General features: G+C 35.5%; 2 protein-coding genes across 4 annotated transcripts in view; both read left to right on the forward strand.

Annotated features, from left to right (window-relative positions):
* Positions 1-393: 393 nt before the first annotated feature.
* On the forward strand, positions 394-10,399 carry LOC135086344 (NLR family CARD domain-containing protein 3-like). The gene is made up of 11 exons (XM_063981114.1): positions 394-467; positions 551-801; positions 1,128-1,311; positions 1,549-1,726; positions 8,387-8,574; positions 8,661-8,808; positions 8,994-9,171; positions 9,301-9,514; positions 9,868-10,001; positions 10,087-10,176; positions 10,268-10,399. The coding sequence occupies exons 2-11, from the start codon at positions 772-774 to the stop codon at positions 10,388-10,390; spliced, it is 1,467 nt and encodes a 488-aa protein (XP_063837184.1). The 5' UTR covers positions 394-467; positions 551-771; the 3' UTR covers positions 10,391-10,399.
* Positions 10,400-10,550: 151 nt separating this feature from the next.
* Positions 10,551-20,823, forward strand: part of LOC135081106 (formin-binding protein 1-like) — a 65,212-nt gene continuing 54,939 nt past the window's right edge. For all 3 annotated transcript variants that reach the window (XM_063975850.1, XM_063975858.1, XM_063975866.1), the window contains exon 1: positions 10,551-10,781. In XM_063975850.1, the coding sequence (XP_063831920.1) occupies positions 10,752-10,781 (30 nt within the window). In that variant the 5' untranslated portion in view covers positions 10,551-10,751. The remainder of the gene's footprint in view (positions 10,782-20,823) is intronic.

Below are 20,823 nucleotides of genomic sequence, written 5' to 3' on the forward strand. Positions count from 1 at the left end.
TAAATAAAATAATAAAACAAACTTACAACTAAAAAACAGTAATAACAAAACTCATTATTTAATTTTAAAAACTATAGGTTATATTAATGTTGCAAGAACCATAGAATAGTTTACCCATGAAACCCGTTTTGCATGTTTTGTTTTAATGGGAAAATCAATGGTTGCTAAAGATAACAAAACAATTGTATCTTAGCAACAACATTAATACGAAAAATAATTTTGTTATTGATTACTGTTAGTAGGTGGTACCTAATACCTGGTAGTACATTATCGTATGTTAACATTTTGTCTTTTTTGCATCATGAAATTAATAGATAGCATTAGTTATAATACATACTTAGCTTATAAACAACCTGAAAGCATTGAACCTAATCGTAAAATAAAATCTGAAAGCTTAGAATGGGATTATCGTCACCCGAAATCTCTTGCATCTCTATGTATTGAAACTATAAGTGAGAATTGGTCAGGTAATATTATGCCTTAATTATTATAATACTTTGATTAAAAATGTCGTTCTTTAAGTTGGTATAATACCTTTTTTTTTTTTCAGGATATCCTAAATTGCATCAATTTGTGGCAAAGGATCGCGAGTATTTTTTAAGAATTCTTAATACTGACGTACCTCTTCAAATTTTGGTAGATAACATAAAAAGCGATATATTTTGGAAACGATGTTATACTTCAAGATGGACTGATTCTCCTACAATATCGAATGGTCGAAGGTGGATAAACGTTTACCTTGAGCGACATTATGCTGATATCTTAGAAAATATGAATCCACGCCATTATGATCCTGAAAAGGTACCAAACTACCGTTATTAAGCAATATTTATTGATTTACTTAATTACTCTATGCAAATTAATAGTTTTTCTGAGCTTTATAGCTTGGTGCAATCATATTTTTTATCAGATTTATAAATTTCGTATGTTCGTTTCGTTCATTCATTCGTTTCAGCCGAAAGACGTCCACTGCTGGACAAAGGCCTCCCCCAAAGATTTCCACAAAGACCATTTCTGCGCCGCTCGCATCCAGGTACCTCCCGAGACCTTCACCAGATCGTCGGTCCACCTAGTGGGAGGCCTGCCCACGCTATGTCTTCCGAATGTCTTATGAATCTTACCAACAGGTTAACACGTTGGTGAAACTATGTGGGCCGTATATTCAATCACTATCAATTCGAAGTCTGGTACCTTCAGATATCCCCATGCAAAGAACTACATCACCAGAAATGGCCGATCTTATAACAAGTCAACGGTCGAATGGTAACAAAACCGATATCAAACGAAATGGTGATAACATCCTATCACGGGGTAAGATTCTTAAATTGTATTTTTTTAACGATGTACCTTTTTTAATTATTGAATGTTATCACTGACTTAACTTGCAGGCGATTTTCAGAATCTCATGTTAATTCAACCATACGATCAAAGATTTATTTTATCTATTGGTTCTCTGAGTCGCCCTATCCTACCAGTGCATATAAGACAATGTAACTTTTTGATATGCATAATAGAATTACATAGATAATGTTTTGTTTGACTTTTTAGATCACATTTCCCTACACGCTGCCTTAGGCAGCTTAACTAACTTAGTTGAGTTGCATATTACATACCAACTACGTAACATCAGTGTAGATTATCGCAAGGATCAGTTTCAATTTACAAACAATGATGCAAAAAATTTATCCCACGGTCTGGAGAAATGCTCTCAGCTGAAAATACTCAGGTAAGAAGGAAATTTAGTAAATTGATTTTAGTTACCAACGGACCTATTGTAGGAGATTGGGATAGGAATGGGATGGGATACCTTCGATTGAGCAGACTCCACAGGACGGTCCAAGCTTGGTTCTTCTTTCACTTTCACAAACACTTGAATTTTTATTGAGATGAGTTTAGCGCGCGATTTGTGTTTATTTGAATTGGTTTATTTTGGATACTTATTTAGTAATAAACGCCCAGATAGGTAGGCGAAGCGGCGCGTTGCGATGCGAGAGCGAGACTGAAGGTGGGAGGGAGAGGATAGGAAAAGGACTGTCAGAATGAGTGATAGAATAGTGTGACATGAGTTTGAATTGCATGAGGTTTTAATGCTGGCGCGTACAACTCCCCCGGCCTAGAGGTCTTCCTCTAGATTGAGTAGCGTTTGTAAAAAAAAATAAAGTTAAAAACGTAAAAAAAAACATGCGTTAGAGAGAACTAAACGAGTTATAAGCGTTAAAGTTGAGTTAAATTAAAATTAAAGTTGAGTTAAATTAAAGTTAAGAAAAAAATTAAGTTAAGAGCATTATTTGAGTTACTGTAAAGGAAGAGGACAAACTCTAACTACAGGCCGAACATAAGTACCGGTTGCAGTGCGAATCTTTAAGGTGCGAATGATTTTGTCCTTTCCGGGATATACTTCCTCAACCACACCCAATGGCCAACAAAGAGGATGCGCATTGTCATCTTTTATAACAACAACAGAGCCCACATCTATCGGTTTGGTCACCGTATTCCACTTTTCACGGCGTTGTAGAGAAGTTAAATACTCCTGACTCCAGCGACGCCAAAAGCTTTGCACTAATTTATTGACTAACTGATAACGCGTTAACCGATTGTCAGAAATATCAGAGACATTCTCTACTGGTAAGAATTTCAGTGGAGTAATATTGAGAAAGTGATTGGGAGTGAGAGCGGATATATCAGATGGGTCAGAGCTAAGAACACACAATGGTCGACTATTCAATAAGCCTTCTATTTGTACAAGTACAGTGTTGAACTCTTCGTATGTTAACACTTGAAGACCAATAACTTTATAAAGATGCGTTTTTACATAACGAACATTTATCTCTGTGATGCCGTTAAAGTGCGGACCATATGGTGGACTATGAAGAAACTTAATGCGTTGTTCAGCCAAATGTGAACTTAAATAATTTTTGTGAGAGTCAGATTCCAAAAGAGCGTAAATTTCGTCAAGCTTGCGTTTAGCGCCAATGAAGTTAGTACCTCCGTCGCTATATATCATGGAAACGGGGCCTCTTCTACAAATGAATCGACGAAAAGCGGCGAGAAATAGATCAGAGCTTAAGTCTGAAACTAACTCTATGTGTAGAGCCTTAGTTGTAAGACAGCAAAATAAACAAATATAAGCCTTCTGGCTTTTAACACCTCTGCGGCGAATGTGAGTAATAAAGAAGGGACCTGCATAATCGACCGATGTATAAACAAAGGCTTTAGCTTCTGAAACGCGAAATGATGGCAAGTCGCCCATAAGAGGGTTTGTAGATTTAGGGTTTAAACGAAAACAGATATTGCATTGATGCACTCTTTGACGTACTAAGTTACGTGCGGAAAGTATCCAAAATTTCTGTCTAAGCAGACTGAGTAGAAGTGAAGGACCAGTATGTAAATTACATACATGAAAGTAATCAACTAAAAGTTGAGTGAAGCGATGTTTAGGCGATAGAATGATTGGATGCTTTTGTCCATAGTTGAGTTGAGAGTGAGTGAGTCGACCTCCGACACGAAGTATATTATCAGAGTCAATGAAAGGGTTAAGTTTGAGAAGCGATTTGTTAAAGGGTTTATTATTTTTAATTGCGTGCATATCTTGAGCAAAAAATAGCGCCTGTATATGGCGTACTAAATAGAGTTCAGCGAGTTCTAAATCAGAGGATGTAACCACTCCGTTTGAACGTAGTATTTTAGCGAAGCGTAACACGTACACAGTAGCGCGTAATAATTTTGGGTACGTGGAAATGCGATCAATTAATCGATCGAAAAAGTGAGAGTTCGATTGAGAGCTTGTCTCTGAAACAAGAGCGATAGTTTTCTCTTCCAGTCGAACACTGTTAGATGAAACTTGAAATGGCTCGATAGGCCATTGCGAGATTGGCTGAGCTGTCCATTGAGGAGAGTGAAACCAATTTAATTGATTTAATAATGCTTTAGGAGTTACAGGTCGCGATATTACATCTGCAGGATTTTCATTTCCATTAACATGATACCAAATTTTGGCGTTGAGTTTCGAATTAATTTCAGTAATTCTATTCGCAACAAATGTGTGAAATTTGTACGCGGGAGAATGTATCCACGTGAGAGTGACAGTCGAGTCTGAAAATGCGTAAATTGAGTTAACAGCATAACGATTCTCTATACTATCGCGAACCGATAATAAAAGATTTGTCAAGAGCAGCGCTGCGCACAGTTCAAGCCGCGCAAGAGATATTTTCTTTAAAGGCGCGACGCGCGATTTGGATGCGATAAGAAAGACTTCACCGGGTGAATCTGCATCAGAGCTCACGCGCACATAAACCACAGCTCCGTAGCATACTTCGCTGGCGTCCGCGAAGCCCATGATAGTGACGTGACAACCCGCGGTGATTCCTATGTGACGAGGTATTTTTAATTGCGATAAATAGTTAATCTCACTATCAAACCGATTCCATTTATTTTTTATTGAGTCTGGAACTGGCTGATCCCATTCAAGTTCGCGCTGCCAGCATTCTTGAATTAAAAGTTTGAGAAACGCTGTCACAGGGCCTAGCAAACCCAAAGGGTCGAATAATCTAGCGGTTGCGGAAAGAATCGTGCGTTTTGTGCATTGGTCAGAGTTAGTAGAGTTAATTTTGTAAAGAAAAACGTCATCATTAGGAAGCCACTGCATGCCTATGATTTTTGTCGTAATTTCTGAGTCAGTGTCAAAATCGACGAGCTGTGGATTTTTATGCAAATCGGGAATCTTATTTATAAGCTCAGGGTTGTTCGAGATCCACTTAACCATTTTAAACCCCCCGGCCATGAACATCTTAACCATTTGATGGTAAGATTGTTCAGCTTTTTCTAACCCGTCCATCGATGAGACATAATCGTCCATATACATACAGGATTGAGCTTCAGACGCGGCGATAGGATAATTCGCGCGCTCGTCCTCAGCGAGTTGGCGAACGACACGCATAGCGAGGTAAGGCGAGCTAGAAACGCCAAAAGAAACCCTATTGTATTGATAAGTATCAATCGGTGATTCAGGATCAAATCGAAATAATATGCGTTGAAACGGGTGGTGATTTTGATCAAGCTTTACACAGAAATACATCTTTTCAATATCAGCAGATAAAGCGACTGAGAAAATGCGTAAGTTAATTAAAAGATCAAAAATATTACTTTGTAAGTTTGGGCCAGTGTAAAGAACATCATTTAACGACTTTCCAGAGGTTGTTTTACAACTTGCATCTAAAACGACTCGAGTTTTTGAAGTGAGTTTATCTGGTCGGTATACTGCATGATGAGGTATATAATAATTTGGAGTATTTTCCTCTGAATTCGATGCGTTTTCGACTTTTGACAGAAAACCGCGATCGATACAGTCTTGAATATTTTCATTATAGTTAGTGCGTAAGCCCGGAGTTGAGTCTAACCTTTTCTCTAAGTTATAAAAGCGACGCCTAGCAGTAAAGTAAGAATCGCCGAGTTCTGATGGGTCAAGTTTAAATGGCAAAGAAACGGTATACGTCCCAGAGTCGTCGCGAGAATGAGTTGATTGGAAAATGTTTTCACATATATCATCGTCAGGGCTGATGTGTCTCTTAGTAGGTACACTTTCAAGCTCCCAAAAGCGTTGCGTGAGTGATTCTAATGAGTGCGAGTCTACATTGCAAAAGAATGCTTTATTATCATTGCGTGAATGAGCTGAGTAGCACTGAGCGCGTCCCATAGCGAGATATCCGAGCGTGGTTTCGATAGCGATGACAGAGGATTGCGGTGAAGTTATTTTATTACTACCTAAAAGAAGCGGGAATATCTCATTGCCTAACAAACAATCGATTTCAGCAGGGATATCGAAGCTGTCATCAGCCATAGGAAGACCTTGTAAATGTGATAACTGGGTTATGTCAACCTTTACATTAGGTAAATAATCGGTTATTGTATCAATGACGCGTGCGTTAATTGTGTATTTACACCTGGGATCAAAGCGTGAGGCAATTGTGAAAGATACATATCCTAGCGACACACTTTTAGACTGACCTATGCCCTTAATAGTGGTAGGTAGCGGATTGACTTTTAAGTTCAGTCGCGCACAACATTTATTTGTGATAAAGTTGCTCATCGAACCTGTGTCTAGAAACACGCGTAATTTTTGACACGTCTTATTATTGTCATAAGTATACACTGACGCGGTGGGTAATAAGACCGTGGTACTAGATTCATCAGCGATCGACGGCGTGACTGCAGAGAGAGACACATTGTTGGTTGGCATCGATTGCAACGGCGGCGTGACCGGACCGGGCGCGGACATGGATGCGTCGGTCGGCGAAAGCGTCGCGCTGCAAGTCAGCTGCTGTGACGTCATAGGTCTATTCACGTTAAAGTTGTCTAAATGAATAAGAGTGTGATGTTTACGTTGGCAAACTGCGCACCGATTTTGAGATTTGCAATATTTAACATTATGAAAGCCTAAACAATTGAGGCAGAAGTTACATTTTTTCACTAAAGAGTAGCGAGTTGGCGCATTTTTCGAGCGAAAATAACTGCATTTGAACAGGGCATGTTCAGGTTCCGTCTTACAAAGTTGACAATTCTTGCGTACAGCGGATGGAGTGTATGAGCCTTGCGAATTCGGTTGAGATTGGAAGTAATGTTGATTGGGTTTTACTCCAGAAGCTGTATTAGAAACAAACGACTGTGTCGGTTTCGAGTTTTTAGACTGCGATGCGAAATTCGTTTTATTATTAACGTACAGCTTATTCTGCGTAAAAGATGAGCGTAAAGAATGGATCTTATTCTGTTCTTTTATAAAAGTCTTGAGATCATTAAACGTAGGCATTTTTACGTGCTTAATGGATTGTTCAAATAAATTTAGAGTGTCTTTGTCTAATTTACTGAGAGCAATATGAGTCAAAATGAAATCGGAAAGGTCATCAATCTGTAAACGCCGTAAGGCAGCTTCAGCTGAGCAATACTGTTCCAAAAATTCATCTAAAGATTGCGATTTGAAATTTATTAACTGTTCCAAATACATAGAGGCTTGTACTCTTATGTCTTGGTATTTTTCTAATAGGTTGTTCCAAATTATGAAATAGTTCTCACCAGTAGGTGGAATACCCGAGCAAATTGTAAGTGCTTTTCCGGAAAGTTTTCCTATTAAGTATTGAGCCTTTTCACCTGGAGACAAACCAGTGTTCTCATGAATAAGAGTTTTAAAATTTTGGTAGAAAACGGGCCACTTGGAAGGGGCTCCGTCGAAAGAGACTAGTTCTAAAGGCGGTAATTTTTTTATGAAATCCTGTTTGCGACGCTCTGTGTTGGCCCTTAGTTGTGCGATGGAGCTTTGCACCGAAAGGGTGTTACAGTACAAATCGTCAAACGAGTTGAGTGCGGCAAATGTAGGTTTGAGTTCCTCATCATTTTTCATATAACACAAATTAAGTTCGTCAATAGTATCAAGAAAATCCGATCTTGTTTTTTCAATCGAATGCATGCGAGACATGAAAATTTGTTCAATCTGAGGGTCGGAGACCTTTAGGCTGAGGTCGTATAGTTCCTGAACCCTCTGAAAAAGCGCTTCTTTTTTAGCTTCAAGCAAATTAATTTTGCGTTTTACTCCCTCCATTGTATTGTAGGTGAGCAAACACACGCACGAGAGCTAGCGTTAAAAATGAGTTGAGTTGTGCGTATTTATTTATAATCCAGTAGGAAAATAAAATGCGTAGCGTAGTTAAACGAATTTGAAATTGAATTGAAATAAAATTGAAAAAGATTGAATTTTTAAAATATACGTGTTTACAAACAACGAGTTGACGTTTGAGCGAATAGTAATTTCTAGAATGTGTCAAATGTCAAACGAATCGAAATTTCCAGAAAGAATGTGTCAAACGAGCGAATTTTCTAGAATTTTCTAGAGAGTTGTCAAAATGACGGATGCGTGAAAATGTGTAGTTGTGATTTTCTGTAAGTGTAAAGGATAGGAAATGAACCATGCGGCTCGGTAGGACCAGAAAGGAGTTGTAGGAGATTGGGATAGGAATGGGATGGGATACCTTCGATTGAGCAGACTCCACAGGACGGTCCAAGCTTGGTTCTTCTTTCACTTTCACAAACACTTGAATTTTTATTGAGATGAGTTTAGCGCGCGATTTGTGTTTATTTGAATTGGTTTATTTTGGATACTTATTTAGTAATAAACGCCCAGATAGGTAGGCGAAGCGGCGCGTTGCGATGCGAGAGCGAGACTGAAGGTGGGAGGGAGAGGATAGGAAAAGGACTGTCAGAATGAGTGATAGAATAGTGTGACATGAGTTTGAATTGCATGAGGTTTTAATGCTGGCGCGTACACCTATGTTTGGGCACAAATCAAAAACTGACTTTATCATCACATCAACCATTATTTATTTGAATTCACCTTTTTCAGAATTACTAGAAGCGATATGAATTGCCAAAGAGTAAAATACATTCTTCGTGGATTAACTGATCACGAGCATTTAGAAACTCTTGATTTTAGTCATTGCAAAATTTCGAACGATGGTGCAGCCTCTGTTGCAAAATTTGTATCCCGGCATGAAAACCTGCGCAATCTTCTCTTAGTGGACAATATATTTGGTAACTTAGTAATTGGTTTATTTTTATCTATTTACTTATTCAATTAATTGGATTTGCTGTCTTATGAAATATCAATACTGTTTCAGGTCCTACAGGAGCTGAAAGTATATCACACGCATTGAATCATGCCGGTTGTGGGATTCGAAATTTGGATTTGAGATTAAATAATAAACTTGGTTCTGAAGGGATAGCTCACATTGCTGTTTCTCTTGCAAGAGGGTGTAATTTAACATCGTAAATACTTTTTTATAATATTATTTTATATATTAATACTTCAAGATCCGCGAATCTAGACACAATAGATAATCAATTGTTATGACATTAATTAATGCCGTCTGGGACTCAAGCGGTTAATCAATTAAGCGTAATAAAAATATGTATTAAATGATCGTTAATTAAATCTTGCTACTATTTCAAAGGTTGAACATATCTGGTTGCGGCATTACCCCAGGACCACTGACAAAAGCTCCAACTGGTGTTTGGTCTGCTACCAGTGCTGAAAATCCGCCAACTTGTGGTGAGCTACTGGCAAGAGCAATTGGTCTGGTGAAAACACCTTTGAGATCATTGGACATTAGTGTTAATGATATTGGATCTGTATGTATTCTTTATTACAAAGTTTATTTCGAAATGATAATTATTATTTTAACATAATTAAGTTTCATTTTTATTTCTGAATAAATTCTAAGAACAATTCAACTAAAAATTAACGACGTTTAATTTTAGCCGAGTGATTATACATTGTCAAATGCAATATGCTTGAGCTATATTATTGACATAAATTTGAAAAGATCTGGAATGAGTTCAGTTGCTATGGCAATAGCAGAAGCGGCAGCCTCTAGTCAAAGGCTCAGAAGAGAAGCCGAAAAAGGGATCAGGTTTAGAAGAAGTGCTGGAAGAGTCGTCCAAGCTCGAAGAGTAGCAAAATGCATGAATATTGGTAATTTGCGGGTTTTTTTTAATTTAATTTGATGTAACGAAGTAATGGGACATCTGCAATATGTACTTGGAATTGGATTTTACTTTCCATGAATTACAGCCAATAATTCACTTTCAGTAAATGACCAGGCACCAAAAATAATAGGTATACAGCAACAATTTCAATCAAAGTTGTTTTTAAAGTTTGTATGATGGATGAGCCATTTAAATTCCTTCTCAGCTTTTGCAGAAATATTTGAACAAGTGATTTACACCACGCCTTAACGTCTGAGCCATAGATAAGATCAAAGATATAATTATTTATCTTTTACTTAATAATAATGATGTTTTCCAACTTTGCATTATTAATTTTAGATGCTGATCCGATACTTCTGGCGCAGCAACTTTCAGCCCGTCCATCAATTGTTTCTGTAGCATCAGAAGAAGGCGTGCATAGCATACTAATGCAACCATTGCCATCAGATTTTGGTTTCGTACCAGCATTAAAAGTAAGATGTCATTGATAATAACAAAAGCATGAAGTAACAACTTAGTACCAGCAAAAATTTTATGTTCAATCATTATACATTTCAGAGTCCTTTACCTTCTTCACGCGCATCATCTATCACTGGTCCACCGACATCAAGAAGGTCAAGTCACCATGCTATTTTAGAACCAGTAAAGGTAGGAAAAAAACCCGTGATTAACTAGCAAAATAAGACATGTTATCATTGACTGATATTTTAAATTAATTTTATACTTTTTGTTTTTATAGGAAGTACGTCGGACTGCTCTTGTCAGGCGTGGATCTGATGGTTCTCTACTGAAGTCACGAAATAATATGTATGAGAGACATATCAAAATATTCGTATCAAACGAATTTGATGATGATTATTGATGATTATTCTTTTTAACCCACTTGTTACTAGCGTGTATATTTCACAAATATATTCATACAAATATAGCTTTTCCCCATTTTTATGGACTTTTTTTTTATATGGCAACATTAACCATAAACAAGAAATCTTTTTCTTTTTCCGACCAATCCATGCCAGTCGGCGATGTGCAGCCAGCCTGTCTTTTGAATGTCACGTCAGTCAGTTTAGTCAGCCATGTTTATTTCTTTGGAATGTGTTTGGAAATTGTGGTAGTGATAAAAAATTGAAGCTGTGGAATTATTTTAATAATTTTATTCGTAATAACTGTGTAGTGAAGCTTAAATGTGTTTTTTTGTGTAAGTGAGGTGATCTTGTAACTACATGAAAATGAGTTGGGGCACAGAGCTTTGGGTAAGTTCTTCTTTTTATTGCAATCTTCTGTACGTTACGAAATTGGATACCTACAGGTTTCTTATTAAAGTGTCGGTAATTTAAAATTTTCCTACTCTTTAGTTGAACTAACGTTATTATCGTAGGAATTCGAATAAGTCTGAACGTTTAGCATTGCATCTCATAGACCTGCACCTAAAAATTTTGCAAGTTTGTTTTATTCCTTTGAAAAAGTAAGTTTAGCCGAGGCCTTTCTTAACGCTTTATCAAAATAATCTTACTTTACCAATACCAGACCGTAGGGTACTATGGAAATATTTACTAAAATGTACAAAATATAATGCTACACTCAAAAATCTCATTGCTACCATTATTTTTGGTCTTTTTGTATGTTAAATGTAAGTACCTACATGTGTAAACCAAATGTATGTTTACCAGAAGATTTATTAAATGAATCAGAATTTATGAATACAATTACCCATAGGCATTATATTTTTGTGAGTTTTATGTCAGAACTTGTTAAGAAGTTAAAGTAGTCCTGAAACCTTACCTTTGTAAAATGGTAGTAAAATTGTTAGGAATTGATGAAATCTTTATTACCCACATCATAAGTGTATGAAATGGTACAAGGTACGACATTTATGTCTCGCTGTAACTGTTGCAAAATTACATGTCACTGGTTAAAGGTTAAATAAGTTAAGGTTATTGTTAAAACATTACCAAACTTGTTTCTCTTTGTATCAAAGTTAATTACAGCACTGATAAAATGTTTCCTCATTTATTATTACCACAGTAAATATATGAGCTAAAGCAGTACGGAAACAAAGCCCTTTTGTCGAGTTAAATACCTACACTTCAACTGAGTGTTAGGGTTGTCACTCTTAATCTTTATATATTTAATAAGGTTCTTACTTACTTATTTATTAAAACGTTTATTTAGGTTATTTAATTATCAAATACGTATTTTAATAAATTATTTGACTAAGTAGTTAAAAATATTAAATTAGGTACAATTCATCACTTAGTACAAAAGCGTGCTGAGCAAATTACTATAACAAATAGAACACACAAATTGTTAAGAAGCGTAATTACGTAATTTAAAAATAACTATTACAAAATCAGATGTAAGCATTTTATTTAAAAAGTAATATTTAATCATTTTTACCATTCAGAATTATTAGGAAGTTTAAAAAATGAAAGTTCTGGTTTTGAAGATGCCGAGTTATAGTAGCCGTATACTACGCAATACACTCGTGGCATGTTTTTAAAAATACAGCGGACAGCGCATGCAATAAAATTATTATTAAAAACACAACGCGCGCAACACCCGCGACGGATGGACTGCGAGGTTCGCTTAGAGCTCGTGTAAAGCGTGCGTCTGTGTGCGTGAGTCTGATTTCGAGCGTTTGTATGAAGTTTCCGTACTGTTTGATTTATCTACTGTGTTATTACCCTGGACTAGGAAAATTTTGATATGTTATTTCAGTTTAGATGGAATATTAAATATTCCTACAAATTTTGTACAACTATTTAGCTTACTTGGTCATAATTAGAAATAACTGGAACATAAAACTCCACAAATGTGATTAATATAAAACTAAAAAAAAAAAGAAATAATTTGTAAAGACAATAAAAAAGTAAAATTTAATAGTTAAAATACACACAGTATAGTGAACAAAACAGTTTTTCTTGAAGAACACCACCTATCACCACTGTAAAATAATATGTATTACCGTATTAACTTGAGCTTGAATACTGTTCACTGTACCATAGTAAGACCACTGTGCAGGATTCTATTTACATACACAGAATAATAAAGCAATGACCAATAGTTATGATGTAGAATGACAATGTTTTTTATGCTTACTGTAAATAAAATTTTACTTTAACCCCCAACTAGGGTGTTGTTGAACACTTTCAAAGTGACTTAAAGTCACTTTAAAACAGTGTTCAACTAGGGTGCAGTAACTTTTTGTTAATAATGGTGTATAAGTTTTTTGGGATTCCACTACATTGGCATCAACAATCAATTTCGAATAATACAAAATAAATGTCCTTTAGTCATTATTTAAACAATAACTGTCTTTTGCTGCATCTGAGTAAATATTACAAACATTATACAAATATCATTACAAAAATGAAATGAACTGTACACCTCTTTATTGTGCCCTTGTTTAGTTAACACAGCAATCAAATTGTACATAGTTATTACTATCTCTATGACCTTTGAAACTATTTAAACTTAATGACATTGTGGTTGCCACTTAATTAGAAACTAATAATACACTTGTAAGTCGAGTTTCATTATTTGCGCTTATTAGCAGTTTTATTGCAATTCAGGAAGCGTCACTGACATAAATGATGTATTAGCTTTCGTGAAGACTGTTAAGTTTCTGACCATTGTGCTCACGTCACCGCGTCGTGACTTGTCGACACGACGCGACCGTTTCTCATGTTCGATATTGAATTTGAACATCAGCACTACATGTATCATGGATCTACTTTCATTTACCTCTTTTGGCCAGTGTTTACTTTTGTCAACCTTATGGCCTTTAAAAGCTACATTTTTGGATGTAGTAGTCATGTGTTTTACAAGTTATAATAACTGTGGGAGATAGTCAAAGAAGAAATCAGTAAACAGCTAATTAGGTCGACTTTCAATGTAAATAGACCATCATGACCCTGATAAGTATTTCATCCAAGCTTAGGTAATACGCAACTGCGCGATAAATATTAAGGTCCTTCGGTGGGAAACTGTATTAACGCGAGCGGAACTACGGCCAATCAGAGCAAGGCCTCATCATATCATCAGGAGTAATTGAGCCACGTCTCCTATACTATGCTGATTAGATGCAGAACCAGTCGGGGATGTTAAGACAGAAAAAAATCCGCGATCCTGGAATATAACCCTCAAACTGCTCTGGCTTAGCTGTCGGCCACGATCGCACATAAGTGTTATATATTTATACATGTTTGTTAGTTTGTTACATTCAGATTCAAGTCATACGCAGATTGTAATCAAAACGGCGCGGCGTCCGAAGTCCTCGAATCTTCATTCTCACTTGGTAAACAATGCCCTATACATGTACCAAACAATCAATGCCCGCCATACTTATTGTGTGTAAATCCACAACCGCTGCCAACAATTAGATCATTTAGATCAGTGGCCACTTGGAATGCAAACTACGTTTCGGAAATGCTACCATTTTAAAAACTACGAAGTCAAAATGATGACTGCTCAAGCTTAGAATGCAAATAATAATCATGATGCAAACTGCTGAACAGAAAAAGCTAAAAATATGTAGTTATGAGTGTTTAAAAACTCGTTTTATTAATACAGTGATAGAATAATAAAAGTTCTGAGACCAATTCGGCGACCTTGAGCAGAAGCCAGAATGTGTTGTTTGACCCTAAGAACTATTAGCACGCTATTATTTGCTTTATTGACCAATAGCATCTGGCTTATTACTATTTTTCAGATTCAATTGACAGAAATAGACGATTTTGCATTTATTATGATTTAAATCACTGTACACGTAGTGCTTGAATGGTCTACAGGCGAATTCACGCAATCCAAGCATTTTTATTCACACTTTCTTGGATTAAGAACCAACCGAAAATGCAAAAAAGTGTCATAAGCAGAGTTTGTTGGGAGAACTGAACACCTGCATACACTAGCGAGAGTGGTCAGCGTTGGCTTGGCAAGCTGCAAGCAAGGCCGGTGGCGACCCGCATTCCGCTCTCGCTACTTGTGAAATGAGACTATTTGTTACCCACGTACCTACCTCAATTCACATGCCCAGCAGATAGCCTTTAAAACTTGTAACAATATCCCGAAAATTGCTGACTTCTAATTTCATTATAGCTTAACTTCTCAGAGCTGGTTTCGCAATTGAATTATCGAGGCATGTCCCTGAACTAGTTTGCAAAGTATTTTGTAATGCGACCTGCATATCGGTTACAGTTGGATGGATTGACTCCCAGCATAAAGTGCATAAAGTTGTTCCAGGAACTTCGCGTTTAACACAATGTCTTTATTACAGGGTTCGAAAATATCCGATATTTATTATAAATATCAAAATATCGGATATTTATGATATATATCCGATATATATCAACTTTGATATATATCAATTTTGTATGAAAGCCATAGTATTATTTTATTGTATTATTCATGAATACTATTGCATATGTGTTACATAAACATGTTTTTAATGTTTTTAAAACTTAAAATCACACAAATAAAGCAAAAACATAAAATATCTTTGAAATACGGCAAAATCAACTAAAAAAATAAAAATCTTATGTCAAAAAGTACAAATACAGTAACAAATTTTAAAAGTTGATATATATCATCAAAACTGGCTTGATATATATCGGATATATATCCGATATATATCTTGATATATATCCCTTGATATATATCCTCGAACCCTGCTTTATTACTATCCTTATCATTTTATTCGTCGGAATATGCGTTGTTTCATATTTTGTACGATTGAAAGCGAAAATACCACTAAGCTTTTTACACACACATTTAATAGTAAGTCGTGCTTTCTGTAGGATTGCGGCAAATGATATGTATTGTTTGCCCAATTTGACTGGATATGAAATTGAGGCTTCCAATGTGTGTCAAATCGGTTGATCTCACTAATGGCTTCGATCATGAACACATTTGGAAGTCCAGATTTTTCTTTTGTAATTAAGTAATTATTACCGATGAATAAGCGAATTGAGTGAGAAAAAATAATAATTAAGAATCAAACGAACTTACCTGTGATGTTTGATATCTAATTATACGAGTGTCTTGACCGAAGATGATTACGTTTTACATGCAGCAGTACCTGGGATGATGCCGTCCTTATCACACTTTTAGAGAATATTTATTTAAAAAATATAAGTTTTAAATATAATAAAGTACGTGTTTTGACTCCTCAGCACCGTAGTACATTCCGCGGTCCGCCATATTTCTTGTCATTATTTTAGAGCAAATTTTTTCGATCGGTTAAGGGTAATTATTCTCGGGTGAGGTGGGACTGTAATCATCTTCGGTCAAGACACTCGTATAATTAGATATCAAACATCACAGGTAAGTTCGTTTGATTCTTAATTATACTTCGTATCTCTCCCGAAGATGATTACGTTTTACATGCAGATGTTTAGAGCATCGAAAAAATTACAACCGTAGAAACTATTAACTTGTTCAAGGTATTTTAGTTAATAAACAAAACATTGTTTACTTTCGTAATAATTAATGATGGTTTTGAAACGAACAGTTAGCAAAATACCAATCACACAAAAAGTTAAATTAAGTAAGTTTCTAGTCTAATATTTAAGAAATGCCTACTTGTCAAGATTCGGTCCACCAGCTTGCAAGCCTTACGAATGACTTACAAATTTTAAATTATTTATTATTATTATTATATTAACGCCAGCCCGGTGGGCGCAGACGTAGCCCGAATGGCGGGTATTATGAGCGCTATAAAAATCGCTATTATCAAATCTGAAGTTCCACTGAGTTACCACTTTTTAAGTGGTTTTTGGTAACTGACAAAAATATTTCATCTGTGCATATACCAATAGTCCTGTCAATGTAAGATTTAAGTGTTGAGGCTGGGCATAGTACAAGGTTTTCCATAATGTACGGTAATATATAGGCACAATAATAAATGGTTGATAAAATTAATCGAGTCCGGTTTTAATGTTTTCATCAATTTCATCTACCTACTTTAATTTATATTTAGTCTGGATACAATGAAATATTATTAGTAATATTAGATAAACTCGGAGTATTCATTATCTGTGCAGAAACCAGAACTAGAAGAGTTATACACTTAACTGTAATTTTTTTTTTTTTTTTTCAGGGAAATGATAATTTAATACCAAGTAGTGTCATATTTAGGAGTCATAATTTAGGCGGTCTGAGGCGAAACACGCTTTTGAGAAAACTTTTGATACAGTCATTAGTAGTAATATCCTGATATAACAGTATAGATAAAGTCAAACGGTAACCATTGAGAGTACTGTACTGTAACTAACACCAGAATAATTGAATTTGTATTTGTATTCCAATAAATGAGCTGAATTGCAACCATGACTTTAGACCTGAAGTATATTGTATAATATTAGTATGTACTATGTGAGAAAGATGTCATTAACATATCCAGAGAATTAGTAGGTGCGCCCCGCCTCAACAGCGATTGCCTGATAAGTTGCCGACCATCAGGGTTAAATCCGCATGGCGGGGATGATCAACTCTGAAGGGCGAACACAACATATTTTTGTTAGGTTCGAAACGTATGACTTTTGAAACGAGGAGCTTTGACCACAATAGGTTCCACGGTAGTAGGTCAGAATGGTACTACTACTATGCCCTTAGCGCCATTATTTTTTGTTTTGTATAAAACTTTAGAGAGTTACATTAAATGTGAAAGTATCAATAACTTCGGTCTAACTCCCAAGATGCATTCGTAGAACATTGGTGATTTTGAATAGTAAATGTACTTGCAAATAAGACGAATTCTGGAATACCAAAAGGTAATGTAATTTCTGTAAATGCGTAGTCTGCTAAATTCATAGTACATGTCTATATTTGATTGACGAGATTCGAAATCTGTGACCACGTTTTCACACCCAACCACACCAATTCCATAACTCTCGAGCAATATTATTTAAATTTGTGTGCTGTATACTACCTCTTTTCTTTATTAGGCAATAACCGATGTATTGTCTATTCTTATAAGTAGGTGAGATGCAAATGTTTCAAGATCATAGAGTGCAGCGAGCAATTCCAGGGTATTTAAATGTAAAAGTAACTGTAACTGGGACCAACTTCCGATGGCTGTTACACAATGCGCGATTGCGGTTGAGGTTGACCAGTGGTTGAGGCATCGAAACAAATCATTTGATTGCACGGTACATGATGTGCTGTGTCAATGTAATCTCTCCAGTCTCCACTATGCTAAATTATGTTTTAAATACTTGGCAGGTGCATTATAATGTTTATTGTAGTTATTTGAGTAATTGAGTGCCAAGATGTTTTTCCCGGTAACTTCGTGTCCATCCAGCCGTAATTTTAACGGCGGGGCACGCTGAGGTCAATAACCCCAAGAATTAAGCAAATTACTCGAATGATATTTTTCGTAGTTTTTAGCATTACTAGTGTCTTGCACTTTTGTTAAGTTACATTAATTTCTATCGTATTAAATGTAAATTTTAGAAATGTAGGTAACATTATTATTTTGATTGGATAAAAAATCTTTTGTCCTCCTACCCTAGTTGCTCTTATAAATCTCCCGTTGTTTGAATATTATTCCAGCATTCTGACCGTTCCAATACATACAAATTGGTACAGGTATTGGTACAGATATATGGCCGAGTGATTGCAAAAAGTGTAAAACTGGTTTTAATAATTTTGTAAAGACAAAAGGCACCGTTCGGATGTAAGACAAAAACGATCTATCACGAAGAAATTCAAATAACTGAATATTAAAATGCTTGGAGTTCCATGACAAACGAAGCCAAATTCATCCATTTTCAGCAATTGGTAATAAAAGATAGGAGAGTCATTCCATCGTTTCGGGTGTTACGTTCGTACACACATATTCAACAATTTCATGTATTTTGAAATAGTATTTTAATAATGTTAGTGCCTTAATCTGTCCGTTTTTAGTTGTTTTATTTAAATAATAAAGTTTGTACAGCTTAGAATGTAGGATAACGAAAATATGAGTCGAAAAGTGTGCGTTTCGGGCGTTACGAGATTTTGCCTCTATGTTCTGACTGTTGCTGCATTTACTCGAAATTTAGCGAATTTTCTTAAGGAATCATACCTAAAACTTACAGGACTTCTGAAGTATGAAATTTACAAACCATGTAACATACAATCACTGTTAAATAAAACGTTTTACTATTTTTTTATAATATTTTTCTTTGTTTCGGGTGTTACAATGGTTCTGTTTCGGGTGTTACGAGTACGAAAATTCAACGCGTTTTATCGATAAAATCGGTGTTTTATTAGTCTCTAGGTACTACAAAATAAGGAGTACAACAAATAAACACAAATAGAGTGAATTCTGGTTTGAAATTACGAAGCAGCTTTTTTTTTTAAATATACAAAGTTCAAGTTTAATTTTTCCTCAGAATATAGCTTTTTCTATTGTTTTTGGCTTGAAATAGCATTACTTTAATTTCTAATTACGATATTTATTAGAAATGTCAAACATCGACACTTTTTAGCGATACCTTAATTTTAGTGTTAAGTCGACATTTCAAAAAAGGCTTAAATTGAGAAATATGACTCCTTCTCCGATGCCAGCGCTAGTAGGAGATCAAAGGACCCTCACAGTAATACTTTTTCACTTCTCCAAGCAATATACACACAATATCGACATATAAATAAAAATGTAATACCCGAAACGTTTCGGGTGTTACAGTTTTTAATCAAGAAAGAAACATACTAAATTAGTATCATGCTCAGATATTAGTTAGTATTTGAAATCATTACTACCATGACCTTACTTTTACCAAATATTGTTACCCTAATCCATGTGTAAGGTACAATAATAAAACAAATACCTGTTTTTCTGTTTCGGGCGTTACATCGCCGAAGTAACAAGAAAACACACTTAAAACTTGATGATTATCAATTTTTTTGGGACTATGACGCTATCTACTAATACTATGATAAATACCCTCGAATCATATAGTGGCAAAACGTTTCACAGATTGATAGTTTTTTTTTAATCGTATTACTAATAATTAGAGAGAAAATGATCATTCAGACAGTTGACTTAAGTATAGACTTTGAAGACTAATAACTTAAAAATTACTTGTTTCTTTCAGATTTTTTTTGTTGCACATTATAATTTGGAATGTATACTTTCAAAATTCGTCAGATTTAATGCGAAAAGAACATATTTAGTTTTTCACCCTCGGTAACATTTGTCATGGAATGACCCAGGAGTCTTTCAAATCTAAGGTTTTCACATAGTAAAATATATTGTAATCTAATTAATAATGTAAAGTCAGTGGTAGTATTGCATTTTAAAATAGTTTATAAAATATTAATGAATTTATTTAATTCCTTTAAATTTAGAATAAATCTATGTCTACAATTTGGCTTTTGTACAGTTGTCGAATATACCTACTACTCCCCTCAGGTGTAGTATGTGACCTACATTGGGGTACTCCAACTTGGCATGGTTAAGTATAAAATGGAATTTTATAACCCTGATCCAGGACAAAATAGTAGTATCATTTAATTTTGTTATGTTAGGTAAGCCATTTATTTTAGTAGTATTTAAGTCTACCAGCTACTAGCACCTTGGTGCCTATCTGCTGAATAAAATTATCGTCTCCGATTCGGTTGATGATAGTTGGGTCTCGGGTTAACCGGAGACGGCCCCGCGGCGCAGGCGGTGGCGGCGGAGCCGGCGGCTGCTGGGCTGGCCGGGGTTCACTCGCTGCTTAGCGGCTGCCGCTCACAATGCCCCCCTTGCGTTTAAAGTCTGATGAGTTGTAGACGTGCTGGGCTGGTAGGTATTACTGAATTATATTAGTCATAGATGTTTTCGAGTGGTCTGATAAATCTGAACCAAACAAGATATTCGTTTTGATTTCTTTTATGATATCTCTTTTTTTTTTTTTTTTTGCTTTCTAATGGAATTTGTGATAGCGTATCTTCTTGACAGTGATTCTCTAATGAGTGTCACAAAGTAACCGCCAGCATCGCTCAAGGTTTTCATAATTCCTTACGGAATATTATTCCATTTGTGACATAGCTAGGTCATCAAATCATATTGAAGGCTCGGTGAAATCAGTTGCAATAAGGATGCGTACAGCAAACAGAAGCAGAATCAGATGTTCAGTTGTATTGCTGCCTTTGTTGAAGTAATTATTATGCGCAATTTTTAGCAAGTAAATAATGTTTCACCAAGTCTTTTTTATTTGTAGGTAATTATTGTATGCTATTTTAGTAATACTTCACAATAAAGATTTTTGTATTTGATAGGGTAACATTTTAAAAAACCCCATGTATATTGTATATTATTATATTTATAAT

Source organism: Ostrinia nubilalis, chromosome 2 (assembly GCF_963855985.1).
Source record: "Ostrinia nubilalis chromosome 2, ilOstNubi1.1, whole genome shotgun sequence".
Classification (NCBI taxonomy): Eukaryota; Metazoa; Arthropoda; class Insecta; order Lepidoptera; family Crambidae; genus Ostrinia; species Ostrinia nubilalis.

Excerpts from the sequence above, each read along its gene's own strand:
- LOC135086344 (XM_063981114.1), top strand. The coding sequence starts at position 772 with ATGAATCCACGCCATTATGATCCTGAAAAG. Across the intron at positions 10,002-10,086 it reads GTTTCGTACCAGCATTAAAA|AGTCCTTTACCTTCTTCACG; the intron begins GTAAGATGTCAT and ends TATACATTTCAG. Across the intron at positions 10,177-10,267 it reads CTATTTTAGAACCAGTAAAG|GAAGTACGTCGGACTGCTCT; the intron begins GTAGGAAAAAAA and ends TTGTTTTTATAG.